This window comes from Pseudophryne corroboree, chromosome 11, assembly GCF_028390025.1.
Source record: "Pseudophryne corroboree isolate aPseCor3 chromosome 11, aPseCor3.hap2, whole genome shotgun sequence".
In the NCBI taxonomy this organism is placed as follows: domain Eukaryota; kingdom Metazoa; phylum Chordata; class Amphibia; order Anura; family Myobatrachidae; genus Pseudophryne; species Pseudophryne corroboree.
Genome location: NC_086454.1, coordinates 292,229,797 through 292,256,527, shown reverse-complemented (window position 1 = coordinate 292,256,527; position 26,731 = coordinate 292,229,797). Strand labels below are relative to the sequence as shown.

General features: G+C 48.1%; 1 protein-coding gene across 2 annotated transcripts in view; it reads right to left on the bottom strand.

Moving 5' to 3' along the window:
* Positions 1 to 26,731, bottom strand: part of WWP2 (WW domain containing E3 ubiquitin protein ligase 2) — a 181,943-nt gene that overhangs the window by 148,958 nt on the left and 6,254 nt on the right. For both annotated transcript variants that reach the window (XM_063945465.1, XM_063945464.1), the window contains exon 2: positions 6,720 to 6,791. In XM_063945465.1, the coding sequence (XP_063801535.1) occupies positions 6,720 to 6,780 (61 nt within the window). In that variant the 5' untranslated portion in view covers positions 6,781 to 6,791. The remainder of the gene's footprint in view (positions 1 to 6,719; positions 6,792 to 26,731) is intronic.

The following is a 26,731-nucleotide window of genomic DNA, read 5'->3' as shown; positions in this document are numbered from 1 at the left end:
TGAGGCCCATAGACACTCCTGTTTGCAGGAAATGCAGGAAACGACCGAGTTGAAATTTCTTTGTGGGGCCTTCCTGGCCTCACACCACGCAACATATTTTCGCCACATGTGGTGATAATGTTGTGCGGTCACCTCCTTTCTGGCTTTGACCAGGGTAGGAATGACCTCTTCCGGAATGCCTTTTTCCCTTAGGATCCGGCTTTCCACCGCCATGCCGACAAACGCAGCTGCGGTAAGTCTTGGAACAGACATGGTACTTGCTGAAGCAAGTCCCTTCTTAGCGGCAGAGGCCATAAGACCTCTGTAAGCATCTCTTGAAGTTCCGGGTACCAAGTCCTTCTTGGCCAATCCGGAGCCATGAGTATAGTTCTTACTCCTCTACGTCTTATAATTCTCAGCACCTTAGGTATGAGAAGCAGAGGAGGGAACACATACACCGACTGGTACACCCACGGTGTTACCAGAACGTCCACAGCTATTGCCTGAGGGTCTCTTGACCTGGCGCAATACCTGTCCCGTTTTTTGTTCAGACGGGACGCCATCATGTCCACCTTTGGTATTTCCCAACGGTTTACAATCATGTGGAAAAAACTTCCCGATGAAGTTTCCACTCTCCCGGGTGGAGGTCGTGCCTGCTGAGGAAGTCTGCTTCCCAGTTTCCATTCCCGGGATGAAACACTGCTGACAGTGCTATCACATGATTTTCCGCCCAGCGAAAAGTCCTTGCAGTTTTTGCCATTGCCCTCCTGCTTCTTGTGTCGCCCTGTCTGTTTACGTGGGCGACTGCCGTGATGTTTTTCCCACTGGATCAATACCGGCTGACCTTGAAGCAGAGGTCTTGCTAAGCTTAGAGCATTATAAATTTACCCTTAGCTCCAGTATATTTATGTGGAGAAAAGTCTCCAGACTTGATCACACTCCCTGGAAATTTTTTCCTTGTGTGACTGCTCCCCAGCCTCTCGGGCTGGGCTCCGTGGTCACCAGCATCCAATCCTGAATGCCGAATCTGCGGCCCTCTAGAAGATGAGCACTCTATAACCACCACAGGAGAGACACCCTTGTCCTTGGATATATGGTTATCCGCTGATGCATCTGAAGATGCGATCCGGACCATTTGTCCAGCAGATCCCACTGAAAAGTTCTTGCGTGAAATCTGCCGAATGGAATTGCTTCGTAGGAAGCCACCATTTTTACCAGGACCCTTGTGCAATGATGCACTGTTTTTAGGATGTTCCTGACTAGCTCGGATAACTCCCTGGCTTTCTCTTCCGGGAGAAACACCTTTTTCTGGACTGTGTCCAGAATCATCCCTAGGCACAGCAGACGTGTCGTCGGGATCAGCTGCGATTTTGGAATATTTAGAATCCACCCGTGCTGTTGTAGCAGTATCCGAGATAGTGCTACTCCGACCTCCAACTGTTCCCTGGACTATGCCCTTATCAGGAGATCGTCCAAGTAAGGGATAATTAAGACGCCTTTTCTTCGAAGAAGAATCATCATTTCGGCCCTTACCTTGGTAAAGACCCGGGGTGCCGTGGACAATCCAAACGGCAGCGTCTGAAACTGATAGTGACAGTTCTGCACCACGAACCTGAGGTACCCTTAGTGAGAAGGGCAAATTTGGGACATAGAGGTAAGCATCCCTGATGTCCCGGGACACTATATAGTCCCCTTCTTCCTGGTTCGTTATCACTGCTCTGAGTGACTCCATCTTGATTTGAACCTTTGTAAGTGTTCAAAAAATTTTTTTTTTTTTTTTAGAATAAGTCTCACCTAGCCTTCTGGCTTCAGTACCACAATATAGTGTGGAATAATACCCCTTTTCTTGTAGTAGGAGGGGTAATTTAATTATCACCTGCTGGGAATACAGCTTGTGAATTTTTTCCCATACTGCCTCCTTGTCGGAGGGAGACCTTGGTAAAGCAGACTTCAGGAGCCTGCGAAGGGGAAACGTCTCGACATTCCAATCTGTACCCCTGGGATACTACTTGTAGGATCCAGGGGTCCTGTACGGTCTCAGCGCCATGCTGAGAACTTGTCAGAAGCGGTGGAACGCTTCTGTTCCTGGGAATGGGCTGCCTGCTGCAGTCTTCTTCCCTTTCCTCTATCCCTGGGCAGATATGATCTTATAGGGACGAAAGGACTGAGGCTGAAAAGACGGTGTCTTTTTCTGCAGAGATGTGACTTAGGGTAAAAACGGCGGATTTTCCAGCAGTTGCCGTGGCCACCAGGTCCGATGGACCGACCCCAAATAACTCCTCTTCCTTTATACGGCAATACACCTTTGTGCCGTTTGGAATCTGCATCACCTGACCACTGTCGTGTCCATAACATCTTCTGGCAGATATGGACATCGCATTTACTCTTGATGCCAGAGTGCAAATATCCCTCTGTGCATCTCGCATATATAGAAATGCACCCTTTAAATGCTCTATAGTCAATAAAATACTGTCCCTGTCAAGGGTATCAATATTTTTAGTCAGGGAATCCGACCAAGCCACCCCAGCTCTGCACATCCAGGCTGAGGCGATCGCTGGTCGCAGTATAACACCAGTATGTGTGTATATACTTTTTATGATATTTTCCAGCCTCCTGTCAGCTGGTCCTTGAGGACGGCCCTATCTATAGACGGTACCGCCACTTGTTTTGATAAGCGTGTGAGCGCCTTATCCACCCTAAGGGGTGTTTCCCAACGCGCCCTAACTTCTGGCGGGAAAGGGTATACCGCCCATAATTTTCTATCGGGGGGAACCCACGCATCATCACACACTTTATTTAATTTATCTGATTCAGGAAAAACTACGGTAGTTTTTTTCACATCCCACATAATACCCTCTTTTGTGGTACTTGTAGTATCAGAAATATGAAACACCTCCTTCATTGCCCTTAACGTGTGGCCCTAATAAGGAATACGTTTGTTTATTCACCGTCGACACTGGATTCAGTGTCCCTGTCTGTGTCTGTGTCGACCGACTAAAGTAAACGGGCGTTTTAAAACCCCTGACGGTGTTTTTGAGACGTCTGGACCGGTACTAATTGTTTGTCGGCCGTCTCATGTCGTCAACCGACCTTGCAGCGTGTTGACATTATCACGTAATTCCCTAAATAAGCCATCCATTCCGGTGTCGACTCCCTAGAGAGTGACATCACCATTACAGGCAATTGCTCCGCCTCCTCACCAACATCGTCCTCATACATGTCGACACACACGTACCGACACACAGCACACACACAGGGAATGCTCTGATAGAGGACAGGACCCACTAGCCCTTTGGAGAGACAGAGGGAGAGTTTACCAGCACACACCAAAAACGCTATAATTATATAGGGACAACCTTATATAAGTGTTTTCCCTTATAGCATCTTTTTTTTATATATTTCTAACGCCAAATTAGTGCCCCCCCTCTCTGTTTTAACCCTGTTTCTGTAGTGCAGTGCAGGGGAGAGCCTGGGAGCCTTCCCTCCAGCCTTTCTGTGAGGGAAAATGGCGCTGTGTGCTGAGGAGATAGGCCCCGTCCCTTTTTCGGCGGCCTCGTCTCCCGCTCTTAACGGATTCTGGCAGGGGTTAAATATCTCCATATAGCCTCCGGAGGCTATATGTGAGGTATTTTTAGCCAAAATAGGTATTCATTTGCCTCCCAGGGCGCCTCCCTCCCAGCGCCCTGCACCCTCAGTGACTGCCGTGTGAAGTGTGCTGAGAGGAAAATGGCGCACAGCTGCAGTGCTGTGCGCTACCTTTAGAAGACTGAGGAGTCTTCTGCCGCCGATTCTGGACCTCTTCTTACTTCAGCATCTGCAAGGGGGCCGGCGGCAAGGCTCCGGTGACCATCCAGGCTGTACCTGTGATCGTCCCTCTGGAGCTGATGTCCAGTAGCCAAGAAGCCAATCCATCCTGCACGCAGGTGAGTTCACTTCTTCTCCCCTAAGTCCCTCGTTGCAGTGATCCTGTTGCCAGCAGGACTCACTGTAAAATAAAAAACCTAAGCTAAACTTTTCTAAGCAGCTCTTTAGGAGAGCCACCTAGATTGCACCCTTCTCGGCCGGGCACAAAAATCTAACTGGCTTGGAGGAGGGTCATAGGGGGAGGAGCCAGTGCACACCACCTGATCGGAAAGCTTTACTTTTGTGCCCTGTCTCCTGCGGAGCCGCTATTCCCCATGGTCCTTTCAGGAACCCCAGCATCCACTAGGACGATAGAGAAACTACAGGTAGTTTTTTCACACCCCACATAATACCCTTTTTTGTGGTACTTGTAGTATCAGAAATGTTCAAAACCTCCTTCATTGCCGTGATCATGTAACGTGTGGCCCTACTGGAAAATACGTTTGTTTCCTCACCGTCGACACTGGAGTCAGTGTCCGTGTCTGGGTCTGTGTCGACCATCTGAGGTAACGGGCGCTTTAGAGCCCCTGACGGTGTTTGAGACGCCTGTACAGGTAATAACTGATTTGCCGGCTGTCTCATGTCGTCAACAGTCTTTTGTAAAGTGCTGACACTATCACGTAATTCCTTCCATAAGACCATCCAGTCAGGTGTCGACTCCCTAGGGGGTGACATCACTATTACAGGCAATTGCTCCGCCTCCATACCATTTTCCTCCTCATACATGTCGACACAACGTACCGACACACAGCACACACACAGGGAATGCTCTGATAGAGGACAGGACCCCACTAGCCCTTTGGGGAGACAGAGGGAGAGTTTGCCAGCACACACCAGAGCGCTATATATATATAAAGGGATAACCTTATATAAGTGTTTTTCCCTTATATAGCTGCTGTATAGATTTATCTGCCAAATTAGTGCCCCCCCTCTCTTGTTTTACCCTGTTTCTGTAGTGCAGGACTGCAGGGGAGAGTCAGGAAGCTTCCCTCCAACGGAGCTGTGAGGGAAAATGGCGCCAGTGTGCTGAGGAGATAGGCTCCGCCCCCTTCTCGGCGGCCTTTCTCCCGCTTTTTTAAGGAAAAATTGGCAGGGGTTAAATGCATCCATATAGCCCAGGAGCTATATGTGATGTATTTTTTGCCATCTAAGGTGTTTTTATTGCGTCTCAGGGCGCCCCCCCCCCAGCGCCCTGCACCCTCAGTGACCGGAGTGTGAAGTGTGCTGAGAGCAATGGCGCACAGCTGCGGTGCTGTGCGCTACCTTATTGAAAACAGGACGTCTTCTGCCGCCGATTTTCCGGACCTCTTCAGTCTTCTGGCTCTGTAAGGGGGCCGGCGGCGCGGCTCTGGGACCCATCCATGGCTGGGCCTGTGATCGTCCCTCTGGAGATAATGTCCAGTAGCCTAAGAAGCCCAATCCACTCTGCACGCAGGTGAGTTCGCTTCTTCTCCCCTTAGTCCCTCGGTGCAGTGAACCTGTTGCCAGCAGGATTCACTGAAAATAAAAAACCTAAAACTAAACTTTTTCTTAGAAACTCAGGAGAGTCCTAGAATGCACCCTTCTCGGCCGGGCACAAAAATCTAACTGAGGCTTGGAGGAGGGTCATAGGGGGAGGAGCCAGTGCACACCAGGTAGTCCTAAAGCTTTTACTTTTGTGCCCAGTCTCCTGCGGAGCCGCTATTCCCCATGGTCCTTTCGGAGTCCCCAGCATCCACTTAAGACGTTAGAGAAAATGGCACTAATTGCCACTTCTTACTGGATCACCATGGGGCCACTGAAGTAAAGAAGAACTAATCATAGAACTAAGCTGTTTTGCTGGCAATGATTGTGAAATGCTTTCCATAAAAGAACATAGGGCCTAATTCAGAGATGTATGCAAACCTGATGGTTTACGTACATCTCCGATTGTTAGACATCAGCACGTCTCCTTCCATGAGATCGCTCGCAGTCCCCCCTCGGCCAGCACAATAGACATGTTGCAACGTTTGCGGGGTGGGGACCGTTCTACAAAACCTGTAATTATATTTGTGCTGCATTTACCACTATTATCCGTTAGCTGAAGGTGTGTACACACGGTGAGATAAATCTGTAAGATTTTGACTATATAGTCAAAATCTTAAGGAAAGTAAATGCATATCTCAAGCGTGCGATACCGATTTGATCCCGATGCGCACTCCCGCGGGGTCGGTATCGCATGGCTAGATTGCCCTGCCTGCACAGTCTATAGTGACTATCTAGTGTACTATCTAGTATAAAGTATAGTCAAATTGGCACTTAGTCCAAATCGTACATAGACAAAATCGAAAGTACAGATAGTCAAAATCTGTGCTATCTGGGCTCTGGGGCAGTTCATGGGAAATAGCATCGTCAAAATCAGGCATAGCGAGGATATGACCATGTGTAAACACCTTTACAGTGTTGAAAAGAGGTGAGACTTATTTACGTCCTGGTGACTTATAATGACCTCTCTCTGCAGTTAAAGGTGCAGCTGAAAATTTTTCAAAGTACAACTAGTGTACCAGTAGCTGTCCCCTCTTCCCTGAACACGAGACTACACACGTTCATTGGAACAAGCATTCATTTACTTACTCTTAGCCAACTTTTCCTTGCTTATAAAGTAACATTTATATAAATATTTGTTCAAATAGGTTATAAAATTAAAGCACTCAAAACACCATGGAGCATAATATAAACCTTGTATTAAAATGTAGTATTCAAAATGATTTACCATCTGACCTATGTTCCAATTATTTAGAATGCATTCCTGGCAACCGAGGTAGGATTTGTTTTTTCCTTACTGGGAGCCCAGTAGTGGGTATCATTTATTATCTTACCTTTAAGATTAAGGAGTAATTTCTGACCATCATTGACTTGACCTGAGCCTGCAGATGCCATGACGCCAGTCCCTGCAACAAAAACAAGTTGGATATATGAACTTCATTTCACATAAAAAAATGTTTTTCTTCCTGCACCAGTGTTACAGGAGCCTCAGCCCCCCGTCATATTTCTCCTAAATATACTCTGTGCTGCTGAGGACACTGCTCCTTTCACTATGCAATGCTCAGTCTGCTGCTCCCTGCACTAGTGTGACAGTAGCCTCAAATCACTACTCTGCTACTGGGTGCCCTGCTTCTTTCACTATAGAACTAATCTGCCTCCATCAGTTGCCCGCTCTCCGCATCCTGCACATCATTCATTTCCTGATAAATGTTGTGCTGCTGGGGATCATTATTTTCCCACTATGCAATTCTCAGTCTGTGGCTTCCTGCTGCCTCCATTGCACTCCATACATCATAACAATGCCCTTGTCACATGCAGCCATGTCCATACTAACATATTATCTTCTGATGTACTCTGTGCTACTGGGAGACCCTGCTCCTTGCACTATATAACTGTGGGACTGTAGCTTCTTGATGTCTCCATTCGTCTCCCCACATTGTTGGGCAGATTTATTAAGCCTGGAGAAGTGATAAAGTGGAAGGTGATAAAGGACCAGCCAATCAGCTCCTAACTGTAATTTTTCAAGCCCAGTTTGTGACATGGAAGTTAGGAGCCGATTGGCTGATGCGTTATCACCTTCCACTTTATCACTTCATCAGGCTTCATAAATCTGCTCCCATGTCACTAATCCTGTCACACGCAGCCCTGTCCTCAATGACACATCACTCATCTCCTGATATACTCTGTGCTGCTAGGGGACCCTGCTCTTTTTACTGTATAACTCTCAGTCTGGGGCTTCCTAATGCCTCCATTCCCTATCACTGCCTGTCACACGCAGTCCTGTCCTCAATGACACATCACTCGTCTCTTGATTTACCCTGTGCTGCTGGGTGACTGCTCCTTACTCTATGCAGTTCTCCTTCTTTGCTCTCCTCGCATTATGACACTAGCCCATCATATGTAGAAACAAACAGAAGCAGTGCTATTTAACATGGTCCCCTCCAGCAGCCATTTTATAATCATAACATGGACAGTAATCAAATTAGACAAATATAACATTATATATATATATATATATATATATATATTACAAAATGTTATTAGAACGTATTATTATATACACAGGGGCGGTTTGGTATGGAAAACCAGCCAGGGAAATTAATGGAAGCAGTTCTAATGGGGGTGTGGTCTGATAAGGGGGTAGCATCTGTTGAGGGGGGGGGGGGATCCATCCTCATAGGGTCTGATTATACGCAATGGCAGCCTTCCTTGTGTCTTTGCTGTAGACTGGGGGCGGATTGGGAACTAAAAGTGGCCCTGTAAAATGTAGTAGAAGTGGCCTGACATGGGCAGCACAAGAGGTATAACACACCGTGTAGCCATGGCAGCATCACTGGATGGCAGAGTTACTGTACTGCAGCGATGGGATAACAGAATGAATGGGGACAATGCAGTGTACTGAGGGCCTTTTTCAGACCTGATCGCTATGAAGTCTGCAATCAGATAGTTGCTGCCCAGGTAGAGTGAAAACTCTGGAAGTGTGTGAATGCATGTGTACGCCGTGCAAAATCTTTGCCATGTAGCAGACAGCTGCAAATCATACTTGCCTGCCTGACCCTCTCCATGAGGGAGAAAATGCTCTGTTCCTGGACTTTCCTGGTAATGTATGATTGCCATCACCTGTGGTGAGCTAGTTAATTGATAAGAAAGGTGTTTCACCACAGGTGATGGCAATCATACATTACCAGGAAAGTCCAGGAACAGAGCATTTTCTCCCTCATGGAGAGGGTCAGGTAGGTAAGTATGCTGCAAATCCGTTCACAACTCATTCACCATCAAATGTTTTTTCCAGTCACCGCCGCCTGTGCGTAGCCCAGGACTTACTCCTCCAGTGCGATAGAAACAGGGTGATCGGGACCGGAGCGGACGTCACACACACTCCCTGAAAACGCTTGGGAACGCCTGCATTTTTTCAGACACTCCCTGAAAACGACCAGTTACCACCCCCAAACATCTGCTTCCTGTCAATCACCCCGTGTAAGCCTAGCGATCGAAATTTTCGCACAATTCTGTCGCTCTTTTGCGTCACGCCAGCGCATTGCATACACATGTGCAGACATTTGATAATCGCCCGCTGTGTGAATTCGCACAACATTGATCAGGTCTGAATCGGGCCCTGAGTGCGGTGGCCTACCTGTCATGTGGGGGGAAGGGGGGGGGGCACATGACAACACACAAAACAGGCCACACAGACATGTCAGCCTACCAAGAATCTTCCTAGTGAGCCCTATTGCCAATCCTATCCCTGTAGAGTAAGACCCAGTAGTGATGGACCTCAGTGTACATATTACACACAGAGAAATTAGATGTAATATTAAGTCACATCGAGTCTTCAGATTTTTTAGATCCCCCTTAAAGTGTGATTATATAGTCAAAATCGTAAGAAAACACAGTGCATATCGCGCAGTGTGTATAGTCCTTATGATGCCGGTGCACGGACCCGCGGGATCGGCGTCGCAAGGAAAAAACAGGGTTTTAAAACTTACCGGTAAATCCTTTTCTCCTAGTCCGTAGAGGTTGCTGGGTCCACTTCATTACCATGGGCACTTTAACACTTTTCAAAGGGTGTGAACCGACTCCTCCCTCTATGCCCCTCCTCCAGACCTCAGTATAGGAACTATGCCCAGGGAGACGGACATTTCGAGGAAAGGATTTACTTTTTAAAATAATGGTGAGACTCATACCAGCTCACACCTCAACCATGCCGCACAACATGGCATTCAACATAACACACGCCAACAGGCATGAACCATTTGCAGCAACATGCTGAAAATAACGTAACAACACTTGTGTAACTATAAACTAACAACTGCAGGAAAAATACGTCCTAGAGGATGCTGGGGTCCACTTCAGTACCATAGGGATATACCAAAGCTCCAGTACGGCCAAGGTGTCAAACTTGTAGAATTTTGCAAACGTGTTCGACCCTGACCAAGTAGCTGCTCGGCAAAGTTGTAATGCCGAGACTTCCCGGGCAGCCGCCCAGGATGGGCCCACCTTTCTAGTAGAGTGGGCATTTACCGACTTCGGTATCGGCAATCCTGCCGTGGAATGAGCATGCTGAATCGTCCCTTTGATCCAACACGCAATTGTCTGCTTAGAAGCAGGACACCCAATCTTGTTGGGAGCATACAGGACAAACAGAGCCTCTGTTTTCCTTATTCGAGCTGTTCTAGCGACATAAATTTTCAAAGCTCTGACCCCGTCCAGAGACTTTGACTCGGTGAAAGTGTCAGTAGCCACTGGCACCACAATAGGTTGGTTCATATGAAAAGACGAAACCACCTTTGGAAGAAATTGTTGGCGAGTTCTCAACTCTGCCCTATTTTCATGGAAAATCAAGTAAGGGCTCTTGTTAGACAAAGCCCCTAACTCAGACACCCGCCTTGCGGATGCCAAGGCCAAAAGCATCACCATTTTCCAAGTGAGAAACTTCAATTCTATCTCCTGTAGAGGTTCAAACCAATCCGATTGAAGGAACTGCAACACCACAATAAGGTCCCATGGTGCCACTGGAGGCACAAATGGAGGCTGGATGTGCAGCACCCCTTTCACGAACGTCTGAACTTCTGGAAGGGAAGCCAATTGTTTTTGGAAGAAAACTGATAAAGGCCAAAATCTGGACCTTGATTGAACCCAATCTTAGGCCCGCATCCACACCAGCCTGCACAAAATGGAGAAAACGTCCCAACTGAAACTCCTCCGTATGAGCCTTCTTGGATTCACACCAAGACACATTTTCTCCAAATACGGTGGTAATGTTTAGACGTTACTCCTTTCCTGACCTGAATAAGAGTGGGAATGACTTCCTTGGGAATACCCTTTCGGGCTAGGATCCGGCGCTCAACAGCCATGCCGTCAAACGTAGCCGCGGTAAGTCTTGATACACACACGGCCCCTGCTGCAGCAGGTCCTCGCGAGGAGGAAGAGGCCGAGGATCTTCTATGAGCAACTCCTGAAGATCTTGATACCAAGCCCTCCTTGACCAGTCTGGGGCAATGAGGATCGCTCGAACTCTTGTTCTTCTTATGACTTTGAGAACTTTTGGAATCAGTGGAGGTGGAGGGAAGACATACCGACCGAAACACCCACTGGATCACCAGTGCATCCACTGCTATTGCTTGAGGGTCTCTCGACCTGGAACAATATCTCTGAAGCTTCTTGTTGAGACGAGATGCCATCATGTCTACTTGAGGAACTCCCCAAAGACTTGTCACTTCTGCGAAGACTTCTTGGTGGAGGCCCCATTCTCCTGGATGGAGATCGTGTCTGCTGAGGAAGTCTGCTTCCCAGTTGTCCACTCCCGGAATGAAAATTGCTGACAGATCTCTTGCATGCCTTTCTGCCCAGAGGAGGATTTTGTCACCTCTGCCATTGCCGCTCTGCTTTTCGTTTCGCCTTGACGGTTTATGTACGCGACTGCTGTTACATTGTCGGACTGGATCTGCACGGGTTGATCTTGAAGAAGATGTACCGCTTGTAGAAGGCCATTGTAAATGGCTCTCAATTCCAGAACGTTTATGTAAAGGCAGGTTTCCTGACTTGACCATTTTCCTTAGAAGCTTTTTCCCTGTGTGACTGCTCCCCAGCCTCGGAGACTTGCATCCGTGGTTACTAGGACCCAGTCCTGAATCCCGAACCTGCGTCCCTCTAGTAGGTGAGAACTGTGTAGCCACCACAGGAGCGAAATCCTGGCTTTGGAGGACAGGATTATCTTCCGGTGCATGTGTAGGTGGGATCCGGACCACTTGTCCAACAGGTACCACTGGAAAACTCTGGCATGGAATCGGCCAAACTGTATGGCCTCGTAGGCCGCCACCATCTTCCCCAAAAACCGAATACATTGATGTATTGACACTCTTGTTGGTTTCAGAATCTGTTTGACCATTCTCTGTATTTCCAGAGCCTTTTCTACTGGGAGTAATACTCTCTGTACTTCTGTGTCCAGTATCATTCCCAGAAAGGACAATCTTGTCGTCGGTTCCAATTGTGACTTTGGAAAATTCATGATCCAACCGTGTTGTTGGGTAGGGAGAGTGCAATGTTCTGCACCAACCATTCCCTGGATTTTGGTTTTATCAGGAGATCGTCTATGTAAGGAATTATATTGACACCTTGTTGTCGAAGGAGGACCATCATCTCTGCCATCACCTTGGTGCTGTGGAGAGCCCAAACGGCAACGTCTGGAACTGGTAATGGCAATCCTGTACTGCGAAGCTCAGCTAAGCTTGGTGAGGAGGATAAATGGGAACATGCAAATAAGCATCTTTTATGTCTACTGACACCATGAAATCCCCTTCCTCCAGACTGGAAATCACTGCCCTCAGAGATTCCATCTTGAACTTGAACCTTCTGAGGTAGAGATTCAGATCTTTCAGGTTTAAAATTGGTCTGACCGAGCCATCCGGCTTCGGCACTATGAAAAGGCTTGAATAAAAACCTTCTCCTTGCTGTGACAAGGGTACCAGGACAATAACTTGATCCTGACATAATTTTTGAATTGCAGCTGTTACTACTTCTTTGTCTGGAAGAGAAGCTGGCAAGGTCGATTTGAAAAATCAGGATGGGGGGGACGTCTTGAAACTCCAGTTTGTATCCATGGGACACTATCTGTAAGACCCATGGGTCCAGGCTAGATTGAAGCCAGATCTGACTGAAAAGTTTCAGACGTGCTCCCACCCGAGCGGACTCCTGCAAGGGAGCCCCAGCGTCATGCTGCAGATTTGGTAGAAGCAGGGGTTGATTTCTGCTCCAGCGATCCTGGAGACGCTGCAGACTTTTTTCCTTTTCCCCTTCCTCTACCTGCAAAGAAGGGGGAACCTTTGGCCTTTTTGTATTTGTTGGGCCGAAAGGACTGCATCTGAGAGTGATGTGTCTTTTTCGCTGGTGCAGGAGCATAAGGAGAGAATGTCGACTTACCTGCGTAAGCCGCAGAGACTAATGCATCCAGCCCATCTCCAAACAAGGGCTCACCTTTATACAGGAAAGCCTCCATATTTCTTTTGGAATCTGCATCAGCATTCCACTGGGGAATCCACAACGCCCTCCGAGCCGATACTGCCATGGTAGAGGCTTTTGAACACAAGAGTCCAATATCTTTCATGCTTTCTAGCATGTATGCAGCAGCGTCTTTGATATGACCTAACGTTAGGAGTAGCTCGTCTCTATCTATAATGTCAATTTCCGATGACAGGTTATCTGACCATTTTTCGATAGCCCTACTCACCCATGCGCAAGCAATGGTGGGCCTGAGCAATGTACCATTGGCCACATAGATTTTAACGTAGTCTCCAACTTGCGGTCTGCCGGCTCCTTCAGTGAAGTCGTCCCAGGTGCAGGGAGAATCACCTTTTTAGTTAACCTTGACAGGGCACTGTCTAATACGGGGGAGTGACTCCCACCTTTTCCTGTCCTCTGCCGGGAAAGGATAAGCAACCTGAATCCTTTTGGGAACCTGAAATTTCTTCTCAGGGTTTACCCAAACTCCCTCAAATAAGGTATTTAGCTCATGAGAAGAAGGGAAAGTTACATAAATTTTCCTTTCTTTATAAAAATAAGCCTTCTCCTGAGGTACAGGAGGGGCTTCCATAACTTCCAATACTTCCTTTATAGCAACAATCATGTATTGAATGCTTTTTGCCAATTTAGGATCTATCCCCCTGGAATCACTATCGTCGACACAGGAATCAGAGTCCGTGTCGGTATCAGTATGTACTATTTGTGCAAATGGTCTCTTATGTGACCCAGAGGGGTCGCCTATGGATGATAAAGCAGGACTATGAAAAAATAAGATTTTAAACCTACCGGTAAATCTTTTTCTCGTAGTCCGTAGAGGATGCTGGGGACTCCGTAAGGACCATGGGGATAGACGGGCTCCGCAGGAGACATGGGCACTTTAAGAAAGACTTTAGATCTGGTGTGCACTGGCTCCTCCCTCTATGCCCCTCCTCCAGACCTCAGTTAGAGAAACTGTGCCCAGAGGAGACGGACGTACGAGGAAAGGATTTTTGTTAATTCAAGGGCAAGATTCATACCAGCCACACCAATCACACCGTATAACTTGTGATATACTATCCAGTTAACAGTATGAAAACGACATAGCATCAGTCCAAGACCGATGAGACTATAACATAACCCTTATTTAAGCAATAACTATATACAAGTCTTGCAGAAGTAGTCCGCACTTGGGACAGGCGCCCAGCATCCTCTACGGACTACGAGAAAAAGATTTACCGGTAGGTTTAAAATCTTATTTTCTCTTACGTCCTAGAGCATGCTGGGGACTCCGTAAGGACCATGGGGATTATACCAAAGCTCCCAAACGGGCGGGAGAGTGCGGATGACTCTGCAGCACCGATTGAGCAAACAGGAGGTCCTCCTCAGCCAGGGTATCAAACTTATAGAACTTTGCAAAGGAGTTTGAACCCGACCAAGTAGTAGCTCGGCACAGCTGTAGCGCCGAGACCCCTCTGGCAGCCGCCCAAGAAGAGCCCACCTTCCTAGTGGAATGGGCCTTGACCGATTTAGGTGCCGTAGAATGCGCCTGCTGAATCGTGTTACAGATCCAGCGAGCAATAGTCTACTTTGAAGCAGGGGCGCCAATCTTGTTGGTTGCATACCTGACAAACAGTGCTTCTGTTTTTCTGACTGTAGCCGATCTGGCCACGTAAATTTTCAAAGCCCTGACCACATCAAGGGACTTGGGATCCTCCAAGTCCCGCATAGCCACAGGCACCACAATAGTTCATATGAAAGGATGAAACCACTTTTCTGTAGAGTATTCATAACATCACATATCTTGTCTTTCTTTAGTCTCACACCCTCCTGACACTTGGATAACTTTGTGGGGTATCATCATACAATCCATTAAGAACCTAGCAATCTGGTGGACCATTATGCAATAGGTAGCATCTATCCTTGTGTATCAATACCTATTTCCCTATAGATTGTAAGCTTGCGAGCAGGGCCTTCCTACCTCCATGTCTGTCTGTTTTTACCCAGTTTTGTTCTATTACTGTTGTTCTAATTGTAAAGCGCAACGGAATATGCTGCGCTATATAAGAAACTGTTAATAAATAATAAATAAATAATAAATAAACTTTTGGCAGGAATTAAGGACGGGTCCGCAATTCCGCTCTATCCATATGGAAAACCCGATAGGGGCTTTTATGTGATAAAGCCGCTAATTCCGACACTCGCCTAGCCGAAGCCAAGGCTAATAACATGACCACCTTCCAAGTGAGATTTTTCAACTCCACAGTTTTAAGTGGTTCAAACCAGTGTGACTTAATGAAACTTAACACCACGTTAAGGTCCCAAGGCGTCACCGGAGGTACAAAAGGAGGATGAATATGCAGTCCTCCCTTCACAAAAGTTTGTACTTTAAGGAGAGAGGCCAATTCCTTTTGAAAGAAAATGGATAAGGCCGAAATCTGAACCCTAATAGATCCTAATTTTAGGCCGAAATTCACTCCAGTTTGCAGGAAGTGAAGGAAACGGCCCAGATGGAATTCTTCCGTAGGAGCATTCCTGGCCTCACACCAAGAAACATATTTTCGCCATATATGGTGATAATGTTTAGATGTCATGTCCTTCCTAGCCTTTATTAGCGTAGGAATGACCTCATCCGGAATACCCTTATCCACTAGGATCCGGCGTTCAACCGCCATGCCGTCCAACGCAGCCGCGGTAAGTCTTGGAATTGACATGGCCCCTGTTGCAACCGGTCCTGTCTTAGAGGAAGAGGCCACGGATCTTCTGTGAGCATTTCCTGCAGATCTGGATACCAGGTCCTTCGTGGCCAATCTGGAACAATGAGGATTGTTCTCATTCCTCTCCCTCCTACCATTCTCAACACATTGGTTATGAGAGGAAGAGGAGGAAATACATAGACCGACTGGAACACCCACGGTGTCACTAGGGCATCTACAGCTACTGCCTGAGGGTCTCTTGACCTGGTGCAATACCTCTGTAGATTCTTGTTGCGGCGGGACGCCATCATGTCTATCTGTGGCAGTTCCCACTGACTTGAAATCCTCTCTTGGATGCAGGTCGTGTTTGCTGAGGAAGTCTGCTTCTCAGTTGTCCACTCCCGGAATGAACTGCTGAAAATGCGCTTACATGATTTTCAATCCTGGTGGCTTCTGCCATTTCCACTCTGCTCTTTGTGCCGCCTTGGCGGTTTACATGAGCCACTGCGGTGATGTTGTCTGACTGGATCAGAACCGGTAGGTCGCGAAGCAATGTTTCCGCTTGCCGAAGAGCGTTGTATATGGCCCTCAGCTCCAGGATGTTGATTTGAATACAAGTTTTTTGACTTGACCCAAAGACCTTGGAAGTTTCTTCCCTGTGTGACTGCTCCCCCACCTCGGAGGCTCGCGTCCGTGGCTACCAGAATCCAGTCATGGATGGCGAACCTGCGACCCTGCAGAAGGTGAGCACTCTGCAGCCACCATAGGAGAGACACCCTGGCCCTAGGGGACAGGGTGATTAACTGATGCATCTGTAGATGTGATCCGGACCACTTGTTCCGTAGATCCCATTGGAAAGTCCTCGCATGGAACCTGCCGAAAGGGAATGGCCCCGTAAGATGCCACCATCTTTCCCAGGACCCGAGTGCAGTGATGCACTGACACCTGTTTTGGCTTTAATAGGTTTTTTACCAGAGTCATTAGTTCCTGGGCCTTCTTTATCGGAAGATAAACCCATTTCTGGTCCGTATTCAGAATCATACCCAAGAAGGGCAGACGAGTCATAGGAACCAACTGTGACTTCGGGATATTGAGAATCCAGCCGAGTTGCTGTGACACCTTCAGCGAAAGTGACACGCTGTTCAACAACTGCTTTTTTGATTTCGCCCTTATTAGGAGATAATTGTGACTCCTTGCTTGCGTAGGAGCACCATCATTTACGCCAATTACCCTGAAATTGGTAATGACAATACTGTACCGTAATTCTCAGGTACACCTGATGGGGTGGATAAATGGGAACATGAAGGTATGCAGCCTTTATGTCTAGATACACCATAAAATCCCCCCCTTCCAGGCTGGCGATGATCGCTCTGAGCGATTCCACCTTGAATTTTAACCTTTTCAAGTATAGGTTCAGAGATTTTAATTTTAAAATAGGTCTGACCGAACCGTCCGGTTTCGGGACTACAGCCAAGGTTGCGTAATATCCCCTTCCTTGTTGAAGGAGGGGAACCTTGAGCACCACCTGTTGGAGATACAATGTGTGAATTGCATTTAATATTATCTCCCTTTCTGGGGGAGAAGCCGGTAGGGCCGATAAGGAAAACCGGCGAGGAGGCACCTCTTCGAATTCCAGCTTGTAACCCTGAGAAACAATTTCTATTGCCCAGGGATCCACCTGTGAGTGAACTCAGATGTGGCTGAAGAGTCGAAGACGTGCTCCCACTGGGGCGGACTCCCTTAGCGGAGCCCCAGCGTCATGCAGTGGATTTATTAGAGGCCGGGGAGGACTTCTGTTCCTGGGAACTAGCTGTGCCCTGAGCCCTTACCTGTGGTAAGAAAGGACGCTCCTCGTACTTTCTTGTTTTTCTGCGGCCGAAAGGACTGCATTTGATAATGTCGTGCTTTCTTAGGCTGTGAGGGAATATAAGGCAATAGATCAGATTTACCAGCTATAGCTGTGGAGACCAGGTCCGAGAGCCCTTCTCCACACAATTCCTCACCCTTGTAAGGTAACACCTCCATATGCCTCTTTTAGTCGGCATCACCTGTCCATTGCATGTTCCACAGGACACGTCTAGCAGAAATCGACATAGCGTTGACTCTAGAACCCAGTAGACCAATGTCTCTTTGAGCATGTCTTATATATAAGACAGCATCTTTTATATATCCTAGGGTCAATAACATGGTATCCTTATTTAGGGTTTCAATCTCCGCTGATAAGGTATCTGTCCACGCTGCTACAGCGCTATAAACCCCTGCCGACACAATCGCCGGTCTGAGTAGTGTACCAGAATGGGTATAAATGGACTTCAAAGTACTTTTCTGCATGCTATCTGCAGGATCCCTGAGGGTAGCTGTATCTTGGTATGTCAGCGCTACCTTTTGGGTAAACGTGTCAACGCCTTGTCCACCCTAGGGGAGGATTCCCATCGTATCCTGGCCCTAGCAGGGAAAGGATACGCCATGAGAATTCTTTTGGGAAACTGCAGTTTCTTGTCTGGAGATTCCCGCTCTTTTTCACACAATTCATTTGGTTCATGAGAGGGGGGAAATGTTATCTCAGCTTTCTTCCCCTTAAACATGTGTACCCTCGTGTCAGGGACAGATGGGTCATCAGTGATATGCAAAACATCTTTATTACAATAATCATATATTGAATACTTTTCTGACAGTTTTGGCTGTAACTTTGCATCATCGTAGTCGACACTAGAGTCAGACTCCGTGTCGGTATCAGTGTCTATTATATTGGATAATGGGGCGTTTTGAGACTCTGAAGGTCCCTGCGACATAGGGACAGACATGGGTAGATTCCCTGTCTGTTCTCTAATCTTTGGTGCAATAAATTTACCTCAGCACTTAATTCCACATATCCAGTCAGGTGTCGGCGTTGTCGACGGAGACACCACACACACATTTGCTCCATCTCCTCCTTAGAAGAGCCTTTTACCTCAGACATGTCGACACACACGTACCGACACACCACACACTCAGAGAATCCTCTTATCTGAAGACAGTTCCCCCACAAGGACCTTTGGAGAGATAGAGAGTATGCCAGCACACACCCAGCGCTAATACCCCAGGAAAAACACACAATGTGTTTACCCAGTAGCGCTGTAATACTATTATTTGCTGCCAATTATGTGCCCCCCCCCCTCTTCTCTGAAACCCCCTTTCACCGTGGATAAGCAGGGGAGAGTCCGGGGAGCTTCCTCTCAGCTGTGCTGTGGAGAAAATGGCGCTGGTGAGTGCTGAGGGAGAAGCCCCAACCCCTCGGCGGCGGGCTTCTGTCCCGCTTAAATATAATAAAAAACTGTCGGGGGCTCTTTATATATACAGTGCCTAGCTGTATATATATCTCTTTTGCCAGAAATGAGGTTTATATTGCTGCTCAGGGCGCCCCCCCCCTGCACCCTGCACCCTTACAGTGACTGCCGTGTGTGAGGTGTGTGGGAGCAATGGCGCACAGCTGCACTGCTGTGCGTTACCTCAGTGAAGATCATGAAGTCTTCTGCCGCCTCTGAAGTCTTCTTTTCTTCTCATACTCACCCGGCTTCTATCTTCCGGCTCTGTGAGGAGGTCGGCGGCGTGGCTCCGGGACGAACTCCAGGGTGAGACCTGTGTTCTGACTCCCTCTGGCTAATGGTGTCCAGTTAAGAAGCAGAGCCTTGAAACTCACAGAAGTAGGACTGCTTCTCTCCCCTCAGTCCCTCGATGCAGGGAGTCTGTTGCCAGCAGGCTCCCTGAAAATAAAAAACCTAACAAATATACTTTCTGTCAGAAAGCTCAGGAGAGCTCTCTGAAAAGCACCCAGTCTCCACTGGGCACAGTATCAAAACTGAGGTCTGGAGGAGGGGCATAGAGGGAGGAGCCAGTGCACACCAGATCTAAAGTCTTTCTTAAAGTGCCCATGTCTCCTGCGGAGCCCGTCTATCCCCATGGTCCTTACGGAGTCCCCAGCATCCTCTAGGACGTAAGAGAAATCACATCTTCCACTGATTTTCTACAGCTTTTTGCATGAGACTCAGACTTATCCAATCTCTTACTGATATGATTCACACTATCACGTAATTCTTTCACCCATTCAGGCTCGTGGTGTGCCGTCAGCGCCACCACATTACAACTCTGTGTCCCTAAAATGGCTCCCTCAGGGGAAGCGCTCCCTGCCTCAGACATGTCACACCCCAGACACTCCGGGACTTATAGGGGACTGACCCACAGTAAAATCTGTCAGAAGGACACAGATAGGATTTGCCAGTTCACAACCCAGCGCCAATAACACAATGTCTGTGAACACAAAATGCCCACTGACATGCCACGCTTTTCTAATGTTAATCACACAATTATATAGCACTAAATTCACTGTGCCCCCCCCCCCCCCCCCCTGTTTTGCACCCTGATACTTGTTCAGCAGTGGAGGAGGACCAGCGTTTTTCTCTGCAGCCTGGAAGGAGAGAAAATGGCGCTGAGCAGTGTGCTGGCTGACTGAGGAGGAAGCCCCGCCCCCTCAATGGCGCATTTCTCCTCAGCATTTATGAGGTAATTTTTTTTATACTGGCGGGGGTAGGACTGTGCCTCAGCAACTTATGCCCCTTATTTATGCCAGTTTCAATAGGTTTCATGCTGCCCAGGGCGCCCCCCTCCCCCCACGCACGGCACCCTGCAGTGCCTGTGTATGTGTGGGCAACATGGCGCGGCGCGCTGCGCTCCCGCCAGCCACGCGGTACCTTTAGCCCTCACTTTGATTGAAGATCCTTTCTTCTAACACTCACCTGTCTTCTGATTTCTGGCTCTGCAAGGGGGGTGACGGCGAGCTGTGGGAGTGAGCACATAGCCGCAGCTAGCGTTCAGTACCCTTCAGGAGCTAATGGTGTCCTGTCAGCCAGAAGCAGAGCCATGAAACTATTCAGGAAGCTGGTTCCTACTTCTGCCCCCTAAGTCCCACGAAGCAGGGAGACTGTTGCCAGCAGTTCTCCCTGAAAATAAAAAACCTAACATAAGTCTTTTCAGAGAAACTCAGTAGAGCTCTCCTGGAGTGCATCCAGTCTGCCTGGGCACATTTTCTAAACTGAGGTCTGGAGGAGGGGCATAGAGGGAGGAGCCAGTTCACACCCTTTGAAAAGTCTTAAAGTGCCCATGGCTCCTGCGGAACCGTCTATACCCCATGGTACTGAAGTGGACCCCAGCATCCTCTAGGACGTATGAGAAATAGACTGTGCAGGCAGCTCAACACTGACTATATTGGCGGGGCCGGACTTCAGCCCTGTCGAATAGTCAATGTCGGGCATACGGCGCATCGCGCCGTGTGTACACACCGTAAGAATACATCTAATGATTTTTAGAAGTGTCAGTCTGCGTTAATCAGGGTGTGAGCTACTAATCCATCAAGCAGATCTCATTTTAGTAGCAGAAGTGTCCCGCTTGCAGTACGTTATGCAGTACTATAAAACACAAAGGGCCGAAGCAAAGCTGATAGTTGTTCTGCACTGAGAGCACAGAACTAAAGGCATATATTGCTTATGCAGAGCTGTATGCATCTCTGCAGCTGTTATGCCTCTATGCATAGGGGCTTGATCAGATAACCACCATCATAACCAACGCTCTCTTGAGCAGATCCTAGATGCAAGAGACACATCTGAAACAAGAATACCTGCACAGCTCTCAGTTCCAGCGACACACCCTCAGTGATATTGCCTACATGAGAACGCCAAAATATGCCCTTCTGGCGCAAGACAAGGGGGTCATTCTGAGTTGATCGCAGCTGTGCTAAATTTAGTCCGCCCCGCATGTGAGTGTTCCGCCCCCCCCCCCTCCCGCACAAATACAAAAGCATCGCACAGCGGCATTGCTTTTGTATTTCTGGAGTAACTCGCGGCCAGCGCAGGTCCTGCGGCTGGCCGGGAGTTGTTTGTCGCTGCCGCTGGCCACTGAGACTTCACGCAGCCACCGCGGCCTGCCCCCCCAACGGTCCGGCCACGCCTGCATTGGCCGGACTGCGCCCCCCTAAACGGCGGCTTAACGCCGCTGTCCAGCCCCCTCCCGCCCAACGACTGTCTCTGTCTCAGAGGCGATCACTAGGCAACGAAGACTGCCATGCGCACCGGCGCATGCGCAGTACCGACCCGACCGCTGCAACAAACTGCAGAGAGTGATCGGGTCGGAATGACCCCCAAAATACGATTGAACTGTGTGGAACGTAGTTGCATATACTTGGTTACGGAGCACATGCAGAGCGAAAACACGTAAAGGTACCTGCATCAGCTCTATGTCAGCTCCGTCCTAAGTACTTTACCCGTTTATAGCCAGCTCTTCCAATTCTAATATTGCTTTAGCAGTCCAGTATATATTGCAGCGGTCTAACACCACCATGGAAAATAGGATTTTAATACCTACCGGTAAATCCTTTTCTCTTAGTCTGTAGAGGATGCTGGGGACACTTCAAGAACCATGGGGTATAGATGGGATCAGCAGGATACATGGGCACTTTAAGACTTTTAAGGGGCATGAACTGGCTCCTCCCTCTATGCCCCTCCTCCAGACTCCCGTTATAGGAACTGTGCCCAGGGAGACGGACATTTCGAGGAAAGGATTTATTGTTAAACTAAGGTGAGATACATACCAGCTCACACCACAAACACGCCGTACAACGTGGCAATTAACAGAATTCCAGTCAACGGCATGAACCATGTCAGCAACAGGCTGACTATAACAGAAAACACAACCTGTGTGCAAACATAACAAATAACTGCAGACAGAGTCCGCACTGGGACGGGCGCCCAGCATCCTCTACGGACTAAGAGAAAGGATTTACCGGTAGGTATTAAAATCCTATTTTCTCATACGTCCTAGAGGATGCTGGGGACACTTCAAGAACCATGGGGTTTATACCAAAGCTGTAGAACGGGCGCGAGAGTGCGGATGACTCTGCAGCACCGATTTGACCAAACATGAGGTAATCATCAGCCAGGGTATCAAACTTGTAAAACTTTGCAAAAGTGTTTGAACCCGACCAAGTAGCTGCTCAGCAGAGTTGTAATGCCGAGACCTCCCGGGCAGCCGCCCAGGATGCGCCCACCTTTCTGGTAGAGTGGGCCTTCACCGATTTCGGTAACAGCAATCCAGCCGTAGAATGAGCATGCTGAATCGTATTACAGATCCAGCGCGCAATAGTCTGCTTGGAAGCAGGCGTCCCAATTTTTTGGGCAGCATACAGGACAAACAGAGCTTCCGTTTTCCTAAGTGAAGCCGTTCTGGTGACATAAATCTCTAAGGCCCTGACAACATCGAGAGATTTTGACTCCGCGAAGGCGTCAGTAGCCACAGGTACCACAATAGGCTGGTTCATATGGAACGATGAAACCACATTCGGCAGAAATTGTTGACGAGTCCTTAACTCCGCTCTATCTTCATGGAAGATTAAATAAGGACTCTTGTGAGACAAAGCCGCTAACTCAGACACCCGCCTTGCGGAAGCTAAGGCCAATAGCATGTCCACTTTCCAAGTGAGAAATTTCAACTCTACACCTTCTGTAAAGGTTCAAATCAATGTGACTGAAGGAAATGCAACACCACGTTAAGATCCCATGGTGCCACTGGGGGCACAAATGGAGGTTGGATGTGCAAAACTCCCTTCACGAAAGTCTGAACTTCTGGATGGGAGGCCAATTGTTCTTGAAAGAAAACCGTCAAGACCGAAATTTGTACTTTAATTGAGCCTAACTTTAGGCCCGCATCCACACCTGCTTGCAGGAAATGGAGAAAACGCCCTAGCTGAAATTCTTCCGTAGGAGCCTTCTTGTATTCACACCAAGACACATATTTTCTCCAAATACGGTGATAATGTTTAGACGTTACTCCTTTTCTAGCCTGAAGAAGTGTGGGAATGACTTCTCTGGGAATACCCTTTCGGGGTAGGATGCGGCGTTCAACCACCAAGCCGTCAAACGTAGCTGCGGTAAGTCGTGATATACGCACGGCCCTTGCCGTAACAGATCCTCTCGAAGAGGAAGAGGCCAGGGATCTCTTATGAGTAATTCCTGAAGATCTGGATACCAAGCCCTCCTTGGCCAGTCCGGAACAATGAGGATCGCCTGAACCTTTGTTCTTCTTATGATCTTTAGCACCTTTGGAATGAGTGGAAGCGGAGGGACCACGTACACCGACTGAAACACCCATGGTGCCACCAATGCGTCCACTGCTATTGCTTGAGGGTCCCTCGACCTGGAACAATAACTCTGTAGTTTCTTGTTGAGGCGAGATGCCATCATGTCTATTTGAGGAATTCCCCAAACACTTGTCACTTCTGTGAAGACTTCTTGATGAAGACCCCACACTCCTGGATGGAGATTGTGTCTACTGAGGAAGTCTGCTTCCCAGTTGTCCACTCCTGGAATGAAGATTGCTGACAGAGCGCTTGTATGTCTTTCCACCCAGCGGAGAACTTTTGTGGCCTCAGCCATTGCCGCCCTGGCGGTTTATGTGTGCTACTGCTGTTATGTTGTCCGACTGTATTAGGACGGGTAGGTTGCGAAGAAGACGTTCCGCTTGAAGAAGACCGTTGTAAATGGCTCTTAACTCCAGAACGTTTATGTGTAAACAAACTTCCTGGCCTGACCATTTTCCCTGGAAGGTTACCCCCTGTGTGACTGCTCCCCAGCCTCGGAACCTCGCATCCGTGGTTACTAGGATCCAGTCCTGGATCCCGAACCTGCGTCCCTCTAAGAGGTGAGAGCTGTGCAGCCACCACATGAGTGAGAGTCTGGTCTTGGAGGATAGGATTATTTTCCGGTGCATGTGCAATAGGTCCCACTGAAACACTCTGGCATGGAATCTGCCAAACTGAATGGCCTCGTAGGCCGCCACCATCTTCCCCAGCAATCGAGTGCATTGATGGATTGATACTCTCGCTGGTTTCAGAATTTGTTTGACCAAATTCTGAATTTCCAGAGCTTTGTCTTCTGGAAGAAAAACTCTCTGCAATTCCGTGTCCAGAATCATTCCCAAAAACGACAACCGTTTCGTCAGATTCAACTGTGACTTCGGCAAGTTTAGGAGCCAACCATGTTGCTGTAGAACTGTCAGGGAGAGCGCAATGTCCTGCTCCAGCTTGTCTTTGGATCTCGCTTTTATCAGATCATCCAAGTAAGGGATAATTGTGACTGCTTGTTTGCGGAGGAGAACCATCATTTCCGCCATTACCTTGGTGAAAATACTCGGAGCCATGGACAGACCAAACGGCAACGTCTGAACTTGGTAATGACAATCTTGAATAGCAAACCTCAGGTAAGCCTGATGCGGAGGATATATGGGGACGTGTAAGTAGGCATCCTTTATGTCGACCGACACCATGAAATCCCCTCCCTCCAGACTGGAAATCACTGCTCGGAGAGATTCCATCTTGATTTTTAATTTTCTTAGGTAAAGATTGAGGGACTTTAGGTTAAGAATTGGTCTGACCGAACCGTCCGGTTTCGGAACCACAAACAGGCTTGAATAAAAGCCTTCTCCCTGTTGTGACGAGGGAATGCTGATAATGACCTGATTTAGACACAACTTTTGTATTGCATCGCTTACAACCTTCCTGTCCGGAAGAGAAGCTGGTAAGGTCGATTTGAAAAATCAGTGAGGGGGCTGGTCTTGAAATTCCAGTTTGTACACCTGGGACACTATTTCTAAAACCCATGGGTCCAGGGCCGAACGAGCCCAGAATTGACTGAAGAGCTTGAGACGTGCCCCCTCCGGTGCGTACTCCCGCAGAGGAGACCCAGCGTCATGCAATGGATTTGGCAGAGGCCGGGGAGGACTTCTGCTCCTGGGAACCTGCCACGGCCGGAGATCTTTTACCTTTTCCTCTTCCTCTATTTGCAAGGAAGGAATTACCTCGCCCTTTTTTGTATTTATTTGGCAGAAAGGACTGCATCTGAAAGTGGTGAGCTTTCTTTTGTTGTGGAGGAACATAAGGCAAAAATGACGACTTACTCGCGGTAGCCGTAGATACTAAAATCAGTGAGACCCTCACCAAACAATACACTACCTTTATATGGGAGAGACTCCATAGCTTTCTTAGAGTCAGCATCAGCATTCCATTGATGAATCCACAATGCTCGTCTAGCTGAAATTACCAAGGCATTTGCTCTTGATCCCAAAATGCCAATATCTCTTGCCGCCTCCTTTAGGTAGGCCGCAGCGTCCCTGATATAACCCAGAGTTAACAGGATGCTATCCCTATCTAGGGTATCTATATCAGATGACAAGTTATCTGCCCATTTTTCAATAGCAGTACTCACCCACGCCGCTGCAATGGTAGGTCTGAGCAGCGTACCTGTGGCGACGTAAATGGATTTTAACGTAGTCTCCTGTCTACGATCCGCAGGATCCTTAAGGGCTGCCGTGTCAGGAGACGGTAAAGCCACCTTTTTAGACAACCGTGATAAAGCCTTGTCCACCATGGGAGACGATTCCCACTTATCTCTATCCCCAGAGGGGAACGGATACGCCACCTGAATCCTTTTGGGAATCAGAAACTTTGTCAGGATTTTCCCACATTTTTTCAAAAAAGGTATTCAGTTCATGAGAGGGTGGAAATGTTACCTCAGGTTTCTTTCCCTTAAACATACAGACCCTAGTATCAGGAACAGCAGGGTCCTCCGTGATATGTAACACTTCTTTTATTGCCACAATCATGTACTGGATGTTCTTAGCCAATTTTGGGTCTAATTTGGCATCACTACAGTCGACACTGGAGTCAGTGTCCGTGTCGGTATTTATGTCTGCCAACTGAGCAAATGAACGTTTATGTGACCCCGAAGGGGTCTGGACCTGTGATAACACATCCTCCACAGATTTCTTCCATGCCTGGTCCTGAGATTCAGATTTATCTAATCTCTTATTAATAAGAGCCACATTAGCATTCAAGGCATTTACCCAATCAGGAGTCGGCGGTGCCGACAGGGTCACTCCAACAGCCGTTTCTGTCCCTACCACAGTCTCCTCCTGGGAAGAGCACTCAGCCTCAGATATACTGACACCCACAGACACACTGGGCAAATAGGGGACAGACCCACAGTAAAGCCTGTCAGAGAAACACAGAGGGAGTTTGCCAGCTCACAACCCAGCGCTCAATCCCAGAACTGAAACTCTAATATAAAGCCCCAGAC